Below are 17,497 nucleotides of genomic sequence, written 5' to 3'. Positions count from 1 at the left end.
CTCAAAGAAAATTAAAAAGAATCCATTTCATCTCTCAAATGCAGATATGAGATGCAGTTGCCTCTACTCGCCAGTAGGTGGCACAAGATGCCAAAGTACAAATGTGTACATTCACTAACATGAAGTCAACAGAGTCTGTTTTCCTCGTGTGTAACGTTGAGTTGGAGGTAGAGACACGACTGATGACGTCATCAGGCTAATGATGAGGTCACTATGACGTCACTCCAGATAAATACTGTAGACAGCTTATCACATCACTGACAGTTTGTGTGTTTTTGTTCCCTGTGAGGCCTCGTGTGTCGACACATCCTCAAAACACCATCAACACTTCACTGCTACACACACACACACCACACACACACACACTCACACACACACACAGGCGCACACACACACAGACACACACAGGCCTCTAGGAACCATGGGAAAAGTAAAGCGCTGCGATTGGACGAGGCGTTGACGTGGAACTGAGGTATCGTACATCATCTTACTGTGGCCTTTATGAATCTGTGGACACTGTGCAGAGGGGGGGGTTGGGGGGGGTGGGGGGGGACACACAGACCTGCTCACGGTTCAAAGACAAAGAATTTATATTTACAGCAAATTGTAAAACACTTAAAAAGGTGCCACAGGAATTTGATCAGCTTGAACCTCAGGTCACTGGCACCTCCAGGCCTGAGAGTCTGTGGAGAGACGTTGGGGGGGCAGTGATCCCAGACCCACACCTGACAACCCCACCCCCCCAAACCCCAATCCCCTCCTCTTCTTCTTCATCTCCGCTCTATCACTCAAAACGCTCATAGTTCCTGGTTTGTCGGATCCGTGGAACCATGTCCAGCAGCAGCCTGCAGAGGAAGAGGAGGAAGAAGAGGAAGAGGAGAACGTGAGTCTTCAAATAAAGAATAAAATAAACTTTGTGCTTTTCTGGGCTCCTGCAGTTAAATTCATTTTTCTGGTTTTATTCGTTGCTTGAGGCAAAACTAAAATCTCACTCCATCAGCAGCGATGATTTCAACCTGAAGTTTCAAACGTTTCCTGAGGGAAACTCACGGATTTTACTGTTTTTTATTGTATAAATGTTATTTCACTCCTTGGATTTATTAAAACTTTTTTCTTAGCCAGAAATGGAAACTTACTATAGTGAAAAACTTCACACCAGACATTTTTATAACTTTTATCATTTATCCATTCATAACATTTCATGTGGAATAAACTCTAAATCAGCCACAACGTGTTTTAAAAGAAATCAGCAAATTTTAAGAGACAACTTCTATTACGCACAAATCACACGTGAAAGTCACAGATGTACAAATATAACAGATTAAATATGAAATTATTAGACAAATATTGTTCTTGTAATTTAACTCAAGCCCAGGATGTGTGTATGAAGACAGCGGAGATCTTACTTGACTCCGTATGAGAGGATGATGAGACCCATGAGGACCCCGATGGTCCCGTCCAGGTACCACACCTGGGGCTCGTGCTTGAACACCTCGGCGCTGATGAGGATGGAGAAGCCCATGACTCCTCCCACCAGCGAGTTGAATCCTGCACGGACAGAAACACTTGAGGCCGTCTCTTTGTTACCAAGTCAGCAGGGGAGGGTTTAATAAAAGTGTTGGAATTCAGCCCCTGTTGTGTTGAGGCCTCAGTGGACACGTGATTCTCAGGTCACTGAGGGTGAGAGATTCCTGAGAGGCCTCCAACGAGCTGGAAGTGTGTGTGAGTGTGTCTGTGTGTGTGTGTGTGTGTTCACCCACCATCAGTGATGAGGGCCCGGCTGGTCAGCACCCTCCCGATCATGAACTTGACCACAGCCAGGATGATGCACGCCACGCCGCTGACGATGGACACGCTGAACAGGAAGCTGTCCTGAGGGAGACAGACGCAGACGCACAGTGAGAGTCAGGGTTTGTCTGCCTCGGTCATTGTGTTGGCGTCCCTCAGGGTTGGGTTCTAGGTCCTCTACACCACTGGTTCCTCCACACCAGTATGAGACTCAACCACTTACTGGCATCAAGCAAACGGTTAAGACTTCACTCGACTGATCAGTTTAACTCTTCAACTGTCAATATCCAGATGAGAAGAGAGGAGTTGATTAATAACTACAGCTCCTCCATCACTTTCCACAAGACACACGACAACCACCCCCCCCATACAACCCCTCATCTATTCCCCCTCCTCAGGTTTATCTTGATCATCCTCTCCTCATTAATCTGGGTTTGAATACATTCCAACCTTCCAGACGTGCTCTTCTGGCTTTAAAATATTAGAATATACTGTTACACCCATCATCACCGAGGAGGAGGAGGAGGAGGAAGCAGGAGGAGCAGGATGGATGAGGGGCGGGCGGTGGGGGGGGGAAGTGGAGCTGCACTCAGTGCCTCTGCGGCAGCATTAATATTGCACTATGGCCTCAGAGCCATGGAAAGCTAATTTGAACTCGGAGACATCAGAGAGGAGGAGAAGAGAAAACCTCAGACCTGTGACTCACAACATGAAACGAGCTCCTGCTACAAATATTGTACATTCATGAATTCATTCATCGCAGCCAAGAGACAGATTCTGGATTTTATATGATGAACTTCAGTCATGTTGGATTAAATTAGGTGTGTGTGCACTTGTACTTCTTTGTGAGCACTGTTTGAGGATTTCTTTAGGGTTAGAACTTGGTTTAGATTTGTGTATTTAGTTGTGAGGCATAACACAATGAGTGTCCTCACTATGATACAAGTGCATGTGTTGATTTAACTTTGTTTGTCTTTCTAACGCAGACCCACCTCTGGTTCATGTCACTGACGACGTCATTTCAAGGATTTTACACTGAAGTCCCTGCAGCAGCTTCAATTTAGATTCTGGATTTAAAGCAGATCTATACGTTACCTGGATTATTCATCCCTCAGAACTCAATGATCACATTGAAATGAAACAAAGATAAAGTTAGTTTGAAAAGTCCTGCTTCCAGAAAGCAGCAGCGGCAGATGGCTCGCTGTGACTCGCAGGCTGCTGTCGTGAGGAAGCCCCTCAGTGACCCTCTGATCAACATTCAGAGTGGGTGGGCAGACATCCAGGCCCATGGGAGAGGGACACACAAACACACACACATACACACACAGAACCTCAGTAATCGGAGAACGACGGATAGAGGTCATGATAAACAAACTCTGCCCAGAATATGAACGCAGCACTTGACATTTATATTTGACAACAGATCCCTGAGCAGAATATGAAAACGGTTTAAAGTGTTCTGCTCTTTGGAGGCGGAGCCATCGGCTGAGACACACGACGTCCAGAGTGACCTGGAGGAAGCAAACTGAGGGGACAGACCGGGACAGAGAGGAGGACGAATGGAGATTCATTTTAAATGTGAGGGGAAATTAAACTGGGATTATTTGATCAAATCCATTTCACCAAACTGCTCCGTTGAACAAAACTACAGAGTAGATAGTGAAAAAGATTGAAACTAGAGAAAAGAAAAAACTAATACATACAAAGCAATAGGATGTGTAGTTTTATGTTTTTACATAGAATTCAATGATATTTAACATTCAAAACTTTAATAAAAACTTTAATAATCATGACCAAATTATTATTTACTGTTTTTTTTATTATTTTGAATCTTAATTTAGGGATTCAAACTTTTATTTTATATTATTTCAAGCAATTTACTGTTTTTTTTTTGATGGGTTTAAACAATAAAAGAATTTAAAAAATGTGTTTTTCACTGTTGCATTTTCTCAGCTCTCTGATTAATATATGAAAAAACTCACAATCCGAAGCTGAAATGCTCATGTGAATATTGAATCTATGTTTGCGACGCTAAATGAGTGATTGGGTTTCAGAGGATTAACGGTGTCAGAACATTCAGGTGTAAAAAAAAGAACGTCCTCCTCCTCTTCGTGTTTCTGTCTGCACCCTCCTCTTCCTCCTCTTCCTCCTCAGGTTACCCTCTCCCCTCCTCCCTCCTCTGTCTGTGTCACCACTGCATATTTATCCAGCCGCTTACCTTATTAACATTTCATAGCAAGGAGGACGAGAGGGAGGTGGTGAAAATAAACCTAGTTTCCAACTGAGGCGTACTGAGGGAGGGGGGGGGGGGCTCTGAGCACATGCTATTTATATCTCCATCCATGATGCACCAGAAACCAGTCTGATAAAGTCGGAGCAGAAAAAACACAAAATGTGGCTCCTGGTCGATCGCGACTCCGACGCCAGAGGAGACGGAAACAAGTCGGGCGATAAATCAATAACTCGTCTGAAAACTAAATCACGTTTGAGCCTGGAGAGATTATTTTTGGGTTCTGCAGCTGATCCAGGAAGTTAGATTAAAAATGCATCCAGCTATGATCATGAGTTTAGCTTTTCATGCCAAACTCCACAAATCCCACCTCCCACTGAGCCGTCGCCTTCTGCTCCACAGACTCGTCTCCTTCTCTGAACAAAGTCTAAATGTCACATAGTAGTAATAGTAGTTGAGGGGATGATTCAATTTAAAAGTCAAACAAAAATTGTACAAATACACAATCATCAATTCAACATAAGTTTCTCTACATCTCTTATCTACGCAAAGTACAATGTTAAAATTTTGAGTCCCCATCATTTTCATCACTACGTCCTCAAAGCGTTTCTACGGAGATGACTATTGCCCGGCAACCGGGTGATAAAGCTATTTCAGGAACTGAGAAACCTCCCGAGTCTTCACACTTGAGATTTGAGACATTCTTCATCCAGCAGCAGCAGCGACACTTTTACATGTTCACACCAAACTGAATCTATTGAGTCTGAAGATCAGGGTTTGTGTTCGAAACCAACTGAAGCTGCTGTGGAATCGTTTCACTCGTATTCCACTTAACAAGACATTCAATCTGACAACAAAGGCCTTGAAACCTTATTCTCTCAATCAGATTCTTACTGTGACCGATCCCATTAAGAACTGGTCTCATCATCCGTCCTCAGAGATCCCATCACTCCCATCACAAGTGCTCCGCTCCAAGTTCAGGTCTGAATGAGTCCAAATGAATCCTGAGAATCACTCAGACCACATTCTCTAAAATTGTTCAAATTTTATTCTGCAGCAGAGCTACACACGATTCATTCAGATCCTCCTGACTCTCTCTACTCCTCTCTCTCACTCTCACACACACACACACACACACACACACACACACACACACACACACACACACACACACACACACACACACACACACACACACACACACACACACACACACACACACACACACACACACACACACACACACACACACACACACACACACACACACACACACACACACACACACACACACGAATTTAAATACCAGGTCTGAACATATATAAAACACGATTTCTACCAAAGTTAGTTTTGTTTTACTCCAGCCAGAAAATTTGACTTCACATTCAGCAATTAAATCTTATCAATAAAATCTCATAATAAATACAGAGATTCTCAAAAATGAAATTTGACTATTTAGGTGAAACTAAAGTTAAAGAAACACTATGAATTTAAGAAATCCTTCAACTATTCTCTCTAACAACATTTCACTTTATTTGAACTTGGCAAAGAGGAATAAAGTACGTGTACTTGTAGGATGAATCTATTAAAACATTTTCAAAATAATAACATTGATCTTCTCAACAACAGCAGGTCACAACACAAACCAAGACATCCTAAACCTGTATGACCCCCCCACCACAGTGTCCAGAGGAGTTACAGTAAATACACACGTGCAGGATTCACGACTACAAGTGTGACGGGATGCTTCACAACAGCCTCACTTTAAAATCTAATTATAACCAAATCCTCCAGACTTGATTTTGGGAGAGAGTCGAAACCTTCCATCTGTTGCCCAACAACTGAGCTGCAGCTGAGATCCAATGTGTCGTCTTATCAGATCTACAGGAGCAGCAGCAGCCAAGTGAGACCTGCAGCTTCATGTAAATCACGTCAGGAGCCGTCTACTCCCAGATTTGGACGAGGTATTAATAAACATCGGCACAGACAAAGTCAGCCGGGCCGTTTTAGGGCTTCTAAGTGAAATCCTGGTCCGTGGCACACTGCTGGTATTACAGAGCAGCAGATGAGGACAAAGTGGTTGTTAGTGTCTGGCCAGGGTTTTAAAAATAGCCACAAATTCCCCAGAAAAAAAATCTGATTACTCACCAGAGTTCAGTGAAAAGCACAAATCTGTTTAGTGAGTGTTCAGCTGACAGTGATGCAGGACACATCCACACGTCTAAAATCTTTCTATTAATATACAAAAAAACATCGCACTACTTGTTTGAACTTTGCTAAACCAATTTTAAACATCAAAACAACACGTCCACATGAGTAAACAGGAAGAGTTTCTCAAACGCACATTTCAAATTTCCAGCTTTACAGACAAATTATCTCTTGACTCAATGTTCTAGGTCAAATTAAAGCCTCAGTACAAACAAAGGTGCAACTGTCTGACATGATATGAAACACGTGTGTCGTGTTTCATGAACGGAAGAGGAAAAGAAGACGTGTAAAAAACTTTTTTTTTTTTTTTTTTAATTCTTACCACTTCAGGCAACAGCTTGGTGGCCAGGTCATTGATGGCCTTACCCAGAATGCACAGGGAGGACAGGATGAAGATCACACCCAGGATGACACAGGCTCTGAGGAGGAGAAGCAGAAGATGTCAACTGTGCTGCAAGGAGACAGAAAAAGCATGATGAATTGAGAGTTGTAGAAATACAGTTCAAGACGTAATGAGTCTGAATTCCCCCGGCACGGCTCAATTCATCTGAGAGAGTGTGGGTTGAATTACCAATGACGACCAGGAGCATCTTATTACCCATCTAGCTATAAACTAGGAAGAATTAATCTCACATCTTTGCCCAGAGGACCAACAGAAATAAATTCCCCAGTCGTCCTAAACGATCATGAGTTTCACAAAACTTCACAACACAGAGGAAGTCAAAATGGTCGGTACAGATTTATTGGAAGCAGCAGATCTTTACCTAATTAACAAATTCCGGAGGGAGACCAAAAGAGAAAAAGAAACTATTGGAGCGTGTGCCTCGGTCACGCATGGCGACCGGAGCGTGTTCAAGTATAAAGGCTTCTCCAGCCGGGCTCAGCATCCTGGGCTTCGACCGGGTGAGGTAACCAAGGCAACAGCCAACATCACTCTGGGAAGTCCTCAGCAGCGAACACACACAGACACACACACACACACACACCCCCTGTTGTGTCTTGTACAGCATGGATGTAAAAAAGATGTCTCTCTGAAGCAGTTTCGAAAAACAAAAGTGCAAAGAAACACCATTAATATCTCCTGTGTAACTTCAGGTTCTGTTTCAACTCGACTTCACATTTTAATATTAAAATCTGCTCAACAGCATCACTCATGCGAATGAAGGTCTTTTTAAAAAGCTCCACGCTTTCATTTAGGAAACTAATTTGTCTTGTTTTGACAGGCTGAGCCTGTTGCCGTGGCAACCGCTCTCTACCTGGGCTCCACCACTGACCCTCGATCAGGCTCAGACGGATAAAAGAATTAAGAGGAAAATCGATTCTCTGGTTGTGAGTCGCTGGTTTGTTCAGTCGCTCTGACGGGAACTTCTGTTTGTTAACAAACAGAGAGAAAGTGCTGGAAGAAAAACAGACGCACAACACGGCTTTTATCGTGTGTGTGTGTGAGCACATGCAGTTTGTATGTACACACTAAAACACACACAGTAAGTGCTTGTTCACTTGTGCAGCCACATGTGTGGGCGCTGTAGGTGCAGGGGATTCTCACTCTGTTCGTTTCACTACATCAATTCATGAATATACAGAATCTGCTGCAGCAATTGTTTTTCTGTACTTGCAGACATAAAAATAAAGTTGCTAGATCCCAATTCTCTCAATATCACATCAGTTAAAATAGAAAAATAAGCTAAATCAATCTATAGACGATGTTGACTTTCTGCAGAAAAACTTCTTAACTCAACTTCTCATGTAGAAAATATCAAAATTCTCCAACTAGCATCTGAAGTAACGAAGAAATCTGTGGATCAGTGGGAACATTTCACACTCAAATGTATAAATATCGATCAAAAACCAAACTTATGTTTTTAATTTCTTCAGAAATAGAGACCAGTATTTGATGCGTCGGCAGCCTGTCAGAAGTTTGAATTAATGTCTTGTTCTGTCTGTGTCTCGTCTCCGGAGGACGTGATCTCGTACAGCGTCTCCGCAGCAATTAGCCGTCTGTCCTCTGAGACCTCCACACGTCTTGAATGTGTGTTGGAGTCTGAGAGACTGAAGCTACCACACACAGCCACAGTCTGGGCAGAGATGGTTTCTATTATCTCTTTAATTCAGTAAAATATGCTTTGCTTTGGAATTTGAATTAATCCAACTGAGTGGAAATAACGTGAAGGACAACTGGGTCCCACTCAGTCTCATGTGGTCTCTCAGTATATTCAACTGGCTCTCCGGTGGTTGTACTCACATGTATTCTCTGTGTGCAGAATGAACAGCGGCTGCGTTGCTGTATCGCCACAACACGATGACGGAGGACAACACGTCCAGCGCTGCGTCGAACTACAGAGGGAAGACCAGGAAAACATCCAATTAGTAGATCAATGACAACTGAGCCAATTATTTTGATTCCCTACTTCACTGTCCCTACTCCAGTTAAAGGGTTAAGTTTAATTGGTCAAATAAACTTTTCCTCTTTCCTAAACGATGATGAAAGTGAAAACAAAAACATGTCATATTCTCTCCTCACTCCAGCAAATAGCGTCACACATCTTTTCAATGACTTACAGCGAATCCGAAAGCTGCAGCACTGTGACGCATGATGGAAACAGCTGCAAAAGAAAACAGAGAGAGAATGAATCACGACTCAACTTCCACAACTGGCACAGATTTTTCTGTTACATCAGTTTCATCATCGACTGCTCATTCATAAACATTAGTGACGTTACAGCAGCAACGCGTCAAAACAACCAGAGCAAGTGAAACCACAGACAATATGTACATTATAAACACCGTTACTACAGATAACATTTGTACCCATATAAGGAGAATATACATATTTAAATATAAACTGTATGGTCAACAATATACAAATAAAACACACATACATATATAAATCAGTGTATTTTCAGAATAAGCTGCATAATAAATTGTACAAGTAAAGTGGAAATGGAAACAAGTAAACAGTAAAGAAGAGTAATAACACACAGAGACAAATAATCACTTCATTCTTATGGAGATTGATGCTTTTATTGTTTTATACATATTAAACATCAAAACACACTGCAGTGACTTTCTTCTGTACGTTACACATTTTATCTACATGTTTCCAGCTTCTCTAACATGTGCACATGTGACCACATAAACACTTCCTGTCACTAATTAAAGGAAGGTATAATTTCAACACAAATGTTAAAAGTCTCTCACAGCAGGACGTCTTTATGAAAGAGACGCAGTAACAAAGCAACGGAGAGGCGTTGAGAGATATTGAAGAAAATCTGTATTTTCAAGCTGTAACTTCACACTTGATGTCAATGAAGCAAGTGAAAGAAAATTATAGAAGACGTGTAGGAAACTGAAAAAGAGCGGTGCCAAGTTTGATCAATGTAAACAAGCAGCATTAGAATCAAGCTGCACTTCTCTTCACACAGACGAACCGTGGATCACTTCTCTAAACTAGATTTGATGTAAACATGATGATCGCTGCCAAACAAACACACTGGCCTCGTCCTCTCCTGTGAAACTGCATCGATCCCAGCGAGCAACTGCTTTCCTGTTTCTAATTAGTTTCTGCTGCAATTAAATGGACCCGAGATGTGTTGACAACAAACACCGAGCCGCCGCTCTGTGAGGAATCATCCACTCACACCTGCAGCGAGCGGAGAGGGGAGACGAGACAAAGAGGAAGATGCTGATAGATGGAGGGGAGGAATCCTCGGCTCTCAGGTTTATTTTTAGCTAGACTCTCTGGGGACCAGTAGCTCGCCTCAGCTCTGCACACAGAAACACTGCACTCCTTCTCTCCACTTCCCCTGTAGCTGCTCGCTCTCTTTCTTCTGAAAGAGCACTCAACTCCTTTCTTCCTCTTTCCTACACCTGCCACCTCAAGTCTCAAGCTTCCTCCTCCATCCTCCCTTTTATGTTTCATCCTCATTCAGTGTCTCTCTCTGGGCTGCAGGTACGATCATCCCTTCCTCTGCTTTCCATCGCCCCGACCAAAACCAGAGCAGAGACTCACACACACACTTATGCATACAAGAACGAGCCTTGAATACAAATCAGTGCGATAGCAGAGATCTGCAGAGATGCAGCATGGAAACAGTGACGGTAAAATGATCTGTGAAACAACTTTGTCAGTAAATCTAACTCGTCTGTGAAACAGAAACAATCTGTGCAGAACCACAGAAGCCAATATTGTTACAAGGATCAATAATCCATGAACAGAATTATTTATCTTTCATATTATTGATAAAAACACGTTAAAAGCAACAGTTGGCATCGTCCTATATCCTCCTTCTCCTCCTCTTCCTCCTTCTCTTCCTCCTCAGAGCTTCACAGACAACTTGAGTTCAGGTTCAGGGAACATCATGAATCTCTGTCTGCTTGTCTCATTTTCTCAGCACTCGTCACACTGTGGTGCTACTAGTACATTGAGGTCTGTGCCACACTTCATTTCCACACCACCATGACAAATTCTATATTGTTAAAAAGCTCTGGGGCTCTTCAGTACAAGAATGTCCCATGTTACTGAGACAGCTGCTGACACGAGAACTGGGTCAGACTCGTAGCTCGAGCTCTGATGGGATCAAACTACAGGCCTTCAGAGTCCTTCTAGAAACATTTAAAACATTTCTGGTTCAGTTATTCTTACACACAAGTCACAAATTAAAAGATTCACAGGTTTAAACACAGCAAAACTAAAACAGTATGCACATAATTTTGGCTTTACATATTAAATGTGAACTGGTAAAACAGTTTTAAGACTTTAAACCCCAAAAGTTGTCTTACTTTTCATCCAAGGAGGCGTAAAACTTAAACTAAACTGAACCAGACTGAACCTGGCAGTGATTAATCCACCTGATTGGACTCAGGTGAAACCCATCAGGGCGAGGGGGGGGAACAGGGACAAAGGCAGGAAGTGCAACAAGCCGGAGACATATAGGGAAAGAACTACAAAGTAAAACAGGAAATAATATGTTCAAACACCCCAAATGCAAACGCTATAACGAGCACAGCCCAGAGCTCCGCCTGCTTAAATCCAATCAAGCTGCACCGCATTGCACAGACCAGCCCTCGGATAGTTCATGACTTATTCTCTGTGAAATCTGTGAAAATATCTAAAAGTGCCCTGTTAAGCAATGTTAAAGAAAGTGATAAAATAATATTCATCCTTTATTCTGCTGAATAACTGATAATCGGCCATGAAAACATGAAGTGGTTGGAGAAATGCAAGGTTCTTGGTCTAGGTCTTTCCACGAGGAGTTTCCATGTTGCATTTGACTTGTGTGTTTTAGCCACAGAGCCTATATATATCTACATCTCATATGTACACTGAGTGGGAGCAGATGGAATCTAAACGGATCTGGTGAAGTCCGGATGGCTTTGCTCTATAAACATCCCGAGTGGAGATGTTCTTCTTATCAAACCCTGTGTGCCCGAGCTCTCGGCCTGCGAGCAGACAAATGCTACAGCAAACACAGGCTGACAGCTGTTTTGATGAGAGTCAATAACAGGGAGCGCCTGTGTGGACGCCGGTCTCGGGCATCTGCCACAGTGGACGTGACAGCGTCTTAAACTCACTGAAACGTGAGAAATGAAAATGTATGAATTTTGCTTTCATGCTGGATTTTTATTAGCTTTTTAAAGATCTTATATGGGCTGCAACCTCCCGACAGATCTGCCTCTAATGTCAACTAGAAAAGTACATCTGCTGCTCCTCCCTCCCACCTCCCTCCCTCCTCCTTCCCTCCTTTCCTCAATCCGTTCCTACCTCCTTCGTTAGGAGCCGAGAGAAGAACTCGTGTATAAATGAATCTGCGGCAGCTCGGCGGTCGTCAGAGCTGAGCACAGCGACGACTAATTGGCTCCCAAGGAAGCTGGGTGGGTGTCAGCAGGGACGGAGTTTCTGCATCACACACACACACACACACACACACACACACACACAGTTGAGATCTCTCATCTCCCTGCCCCCCCGCCCCGTCACACAGACAAGAGAGGAAGAAGATAAAACACTGTTCGTTCTCTGCAGCTTTATTGGCGGTTTCTGCAGTTTGCATATCAGTGAAGCACTTTGCTGTCAAGGTTGTTTTTCCAGTTGCTGGACTGATGGTGTTTGTTTAACTGTGCTTGTTATTTCAGGGGGCGGGATCATGTTGTCAGTCATACATTCATTCCACTCAGTTCTACTTCACAGAGGAGAGAACACAAGCTGGGCCCGACTCTAACTCTTATTCTGATTCTGATCGTTATGAAGATGGATGATGCTCTCCATCTTTATCAACAGTCTCTGGTTCAGACAGGAAGTGACTGCTCTTCTTTCGGTTCCCGTCAGGAAGCTGTGAAAATTTTACTCCTATTTGTATGTGTTGTTAAAGTGGTTAATCTTCTAATTTACAATGTTGCTATTTTTCTGTGGATAATCTGGCACCAGCGAATGTGAATTCACTCGTAAATCGTCGGCCTCCTCTGCACGTGGAACAGCAGCAGCTCCCGTGTGTCAAGTTTCCCATGAACGTGTGAACTAGGACATCTACACGATAGCTGCACCTGGAAGCCCGTAATAAAATTCACACACGCACACCCACGCTCAAGTAGAAGCAGGTCTTTTCCATGTTTGAGTAATGCTAATGTTTGACATGTCACCCAGCGGCCTTCACTCTGTCATCACGTAGAGACGACAGGGAGCAGCAGCAGGTGGAGCGGACTTCACCGACGCCCTGCAGAGCTCTGTTCATCTTTCTGAGTCTTTCAGTGAGAATACTTTCTTTTTTAAACTAATAAAACATAATTCAGTAACTCAGATGAGGGATGTCATCCCCGAAAACCTCCCCAGACCATTTGACTGCAAGCTTCTGCAGCATGACAGTGTAGGATTCTCTTATTTCCACTGAATCCACCTCTTTCACTGTGGATTATATGAAACTCACAACATCCAAGGGGCAGAGAGAAGTTGTCGGACAGGCCTGTTGTGTTCTGCAGCTCTACCAGCGTTTCCTTATCAGACAGGAAGTGGGTTTAATGTTTGAAGCAACATCGACTGTGCACAGGAAGACGCTGACATTTCCAAAACAAAAGTTCTTCCCCTTGGTTCGCCTGCTGGGTGACTTCACTAATTCTGACTCAGGTAAAAGCAAAGAGTCAAATAAATCGGTCTCTTATTCCTCGAGAGCTTACAAACACAGAGTAATGACCCGGTGGGGCTGCAGGTCACATCCCAGCTGCCTGGTCTCTCCCTCTGCTCGTTTCTGTATTTGATTTTAAAGTAGGGCAGTTCTTCATTTGTGCGTAAGAGCTGGCAGGATGTCCCTGCACATCGGTAAACCAGCGGTGAAGTCATTAACCACACTGCAGCACAACTCGTCCTCCTTACTTGTGCATATGTCAAGTCCTCATTTGCATTTACTGCAGAGGCGGAGGAAGAGGCTTCGGTTGAATGTTGCAGTATGAGATGGTGACTGATCTATGAGAGCAGGCTCTATAAAGTCCAGTCATCACAACTCACTCTGATTTAAAGCACAACTTGTTCAATCTAACTGTTGTATGTTTGTATTTCTGACACATAGTCATCTCTACATTTCTCCTTATCTGTCTGATGTCTGCAACATTTGAATTCAATGTCAGAGACTAAAGTAGAATCCACCGCCGAGCAATCGCAGGTTCTCATCCTGAGCTGCTTCATTCCACCATGCCTTCCCAGACTAGCGTGAAGTAACCGTGACCTTTGACCTTTGACAACAGAAATCTAATCAGTTCATCTTTGAGTCCAGGTGACAACTCGGAAAGATTTGAAGAGATTCTCGAAAGAGGCCACTGTGAATTGTGTGTCTTTAACCTTTGACCTCCCAATTCTAATAATTAATCAATCAATCCATGCGTATTAGGGAATATTTGTACACAATTTGAAGAAGTTCCCTTAAGGTTCTCGAGATATCGCGTTCACAACAATGGAGCGGACCTGAATTACACCTTTGAGGTAAGAGAGATATTCTTTCCTGTTCCGCTCAATCAAAAAACTGAGAATGAGTCACAAGCCTTCAGGGGCGGCGTCATCCTTGATAGTTGGGAAAAAAGGAAAGAAAGAACTGAACGGGTCATTTGAAGTGGGAACAGTGGGAGGCTAAAGGGAATAAAACATGGTGTCGGCGTGGTAGTGTGAGACTCTGTGTGTGTTCTCTATCAACTGCTCGTCCTTCAGGTTTCATCTTCAGTACGTCTGATTAATCCGGCTGCTGGATCTCATGTTGATCAACAGGGTGTCACAATAATTAACAAACCTGTCCTTGAAGCACCAAACAGCGTGCGCCTGTTCCAGTTTGGATTGTGTTTGAGTGCACATCTTTATATAGATTCACTTGAAGATGAGACGTGACGGTGCTACTCACTGAAAGCAGCGATGGCGAGGACGATGGTGACGGCGATGGAGACCCAGGACACCCACAGGGCTTTCTTACGGTAGCTCTGGGCTTCATGAGGCTTCAGACGCATGCTGCTCTCCAGAAGACCTGCACACAAACACACAGGACAACTGTCACCTACTGAGAAACACCAGGAATAACTTGTAATAATACATAAATGTACCTTTAAAGAGGAGCAGATTACTTTGAAATACATGATAATATTTCTTCTTGATACTTAAGCATGCGTAAACCGATTATTTTGCCACAACAAGGACATACCCCCTCATAAAGCTTATATACTGAAGGTGTTATCAAGCAGTTGTCTGTTTACACATCACACACATTACAAAATCACTTATTTGAAGCTCAGTCAAAGTTGCGGGTGGATACCAATACAGAGTAAAAAATATATAAACAAATATGTAGGCCGATAATAATAAATAAAAAATCTAGCTAAAAGCGTCTTTCCTAAACACTGGTGTACATATTCCCTGCATTAAATTAACACTTCAATATATACGACTATTGCTTTTAACTTCTGAAGTTGGGTTTATTTGTGCAAAAGGCTCCATTGAATTGGTTTGAATGACAAAAATCACATTGTGTTTTTACAATAACAATATAAAGTATTTATGAAGTTAAAGGTTTACACAAGTGAATTGATTATTTTTCCACATGAGGCTTAAAATGTTGTGTATATCAAAATAAAGATCAGTGTAATGTGACATGGGCTGGTTGTGTTGTCGAGGCAGAGAACTACACACAGACACACACTTCTTCCTGTGGCTTTTCACTCACTCCTTCCCAAAGGCAAACCACTAATTAATTCACTCAATCCTCATCACAGCACTGGGCTTGTTCAGCCATGGACTCAGGTATGCAAACTTCTGCTTTAACGTGACCACAACAACACAGCTTCATCCTCCCTCCCAGGTTGGAGTACAGGAGGAAGATGTTCCTGCACATCTGGATGGAGGCACATCTGGAGCTTCTCTCCATGGCACCGGGGCGCACAGTGCGTTCTGGGCATCTGAGGAACTTTGAACCATCTCCACCCACCTTTGTCATCTATGCTCTCTGTGATCTTCATCTCCTGGTCCATCTTCAGACCCTGTCCCGGACTCTCTGTGGCGCTCCTCTGCTCCTGCTGCTCCTGCTGCTGCTCCTGCTTCTCCTCCTGCTGCTTCTCCTGCTGCTCCTTCTGCTCCTGCTGCTGCTCCTGCTTCTCCTCCTGCTCGCACTGGCCGTTCTCCGCCGCGGGCTCCACAACCACAGCCGGGTGCGGGACGCCGGTGGAGTCGGGCGGCGCGGGGTCCGTCATCTTCTCGGTAGTGAGGCACCGCAAGAATGTCGCACCTGAGCGAGAAGTGCAGGGGGAGACACCCAGAGACAGAGAGGGAGGAGGGAGGGAGACTCCTGTCAGGGGCTGCAGGGCCACTGGCTCCAAATTACGCACTGTGAGTGGAAATGAGACCGGATGTGCACATCAGAATAAAGGTCTCAAATCCCCCACACAGCAAATTATATTTCCTTTGAAAATGGAGAAAATCCATATCCATACATGTCGATTTAGTTCAAACAAATTCTTCTTTTAATTACAGATGTACAAATGATGTCTTAATCCAATAACCCGAAAGGAGTTTATTTGAATATCTTTGTGTAATAGTACAAATCCCTATTTTCATGTTATTGTCTTTTATATACTCTCCCTGTATAGTATATATTCTTCTTTCTGTAATTTTTAAGCATATGAGAAAACGTCTAATGCCTTTATTTTGTGTAATTAGATTATAATTGAGTAATTTTTACGTTAGATGTAATGAAATATATGTATTGTGGTTTTCTCTTTCAAAATTAGTTAATTATATTTTGTTTACAAATACATTGAATACAGAACTGACACTTTCTACATTTCACACATTAGCTTGTTTATTTCTAAACCAAGTGAAGGTTCTGGATATTTCTTAAACAAGTTAGAAGTTCAGATTTCTGTGGAGGAAACTGTCTGCTTATTTTTGAAAGTAATAACCGGAACTAGTGTGTGTAGGTGTTGTGAAACCTGACAGAGGATGTTGCGCATAGACAGAAGCAGAACCAGAGAAACACACATGTCCACTTTAACAACAGTTCACAGTGTGGTGACAAACACACACACACGCACACACCTGGACTCTAATTACTCTAACATCTGTCCGCAAACATGTGGATCGAGTCTGCGGACGTGCACGAAGACATGTCTGTCCCCCCCCACCTGTGGAGAGACATAGTGAGAGTGAGTCAGTGGTGGATCCTCGTGGACTTTAACTCATCAACCCCATGATGACAGGATCCAGTGTGAGGTTCTGTGTCAAACATGATATCAAGATTTTAAAAGAGGTTGTGATCAACACTGATATCTATAATTATCCATGCACTAAAGGGTGACGCCCCTAAATTTGGCTTAAGTGTTGAACATGTACCTTGAATGTAGTTTAAACTCAGTGTTAATTCATTAGTACCACGTCACTTGATGGTGTTGGAGTAAACGCTCCACAACAAAACAAGTAATCCTCTGAAATCACTCTCAAAAAGTCATAATAAAACTGGTAAACATGTAAAATAACCTGAGATAGTGAAAATAAACGTGGACTTGTAGTGTTTGCTGACCACCCCGTTAATCAAGGGCTCTAATTTAGCCCCAATTATGGATTACTCATCACATTATGCATATGATACACATTTTCAAACTGTGAATTTGTCATTTAGCAGTATTAGTCAGCAAAATATATCCACACTTTAGATACATAAAACTTCTCACAAGTACAGTACAGATAATACAGGACTGGCCCAAAGTGCAATGCTGACATTTAGTGGCCAATCTGGATATTACAACTCTCAATAG

At 43.0% G+C, this 17,497-nt stretch overlaps 1 protein-coding gene across 1 annotated transcript; it reads right to left on the bottom strand.

Annotated features, from left to right (window-relative positions):
- Positions 1-774: 774 nt before the first annotated feature.
- Positions 775-15,937, bottom strand: LOC132996979 (transmembrane protein 163a). Its single transcript, XM_061067351.1, has 8 exons — positions 15,676-15,937; positions 14,602-14,721; positions 8,786-8,829; positions 8,469-8,560; positions 6,549-6,645; positions 1,761-1,872; positions 1,407-1,548; positions 775-845 (listed from the first exon to the last, which is right to left on the bottom strand). The coding sequence occupies exons 1-8, from the start codon at positions 15,935-15,937 to the stop codon at positions 785-787; spliced, it is 930 nt and encodes a 309-aa protein (XP_060923334.1). The 3' UTR covers positions 775-784.
- Between the last annotated feature and the right edge of the window lie 1,560 nt (positions 15,938-17,497).

The sequence above is a fragment of the Limanda limanda genome, chromosome 23, assembly GCF_963576545.1.
Source record: "Limanda limanda chromosome 23, fLimLim1.1, whole genome shotgun sequence".
Taxonomy (NCBI): Eukaryota; Metazoa; Chordata; class Actinopteri; order Pleuronectiformes; family Pleuronectidae; genus Limanda; species Limanda limanda.
Note: the sequence above shows the minus strand (reverse complement) of the source record. Positions and strands in the feature narration are given on the sequence as shown.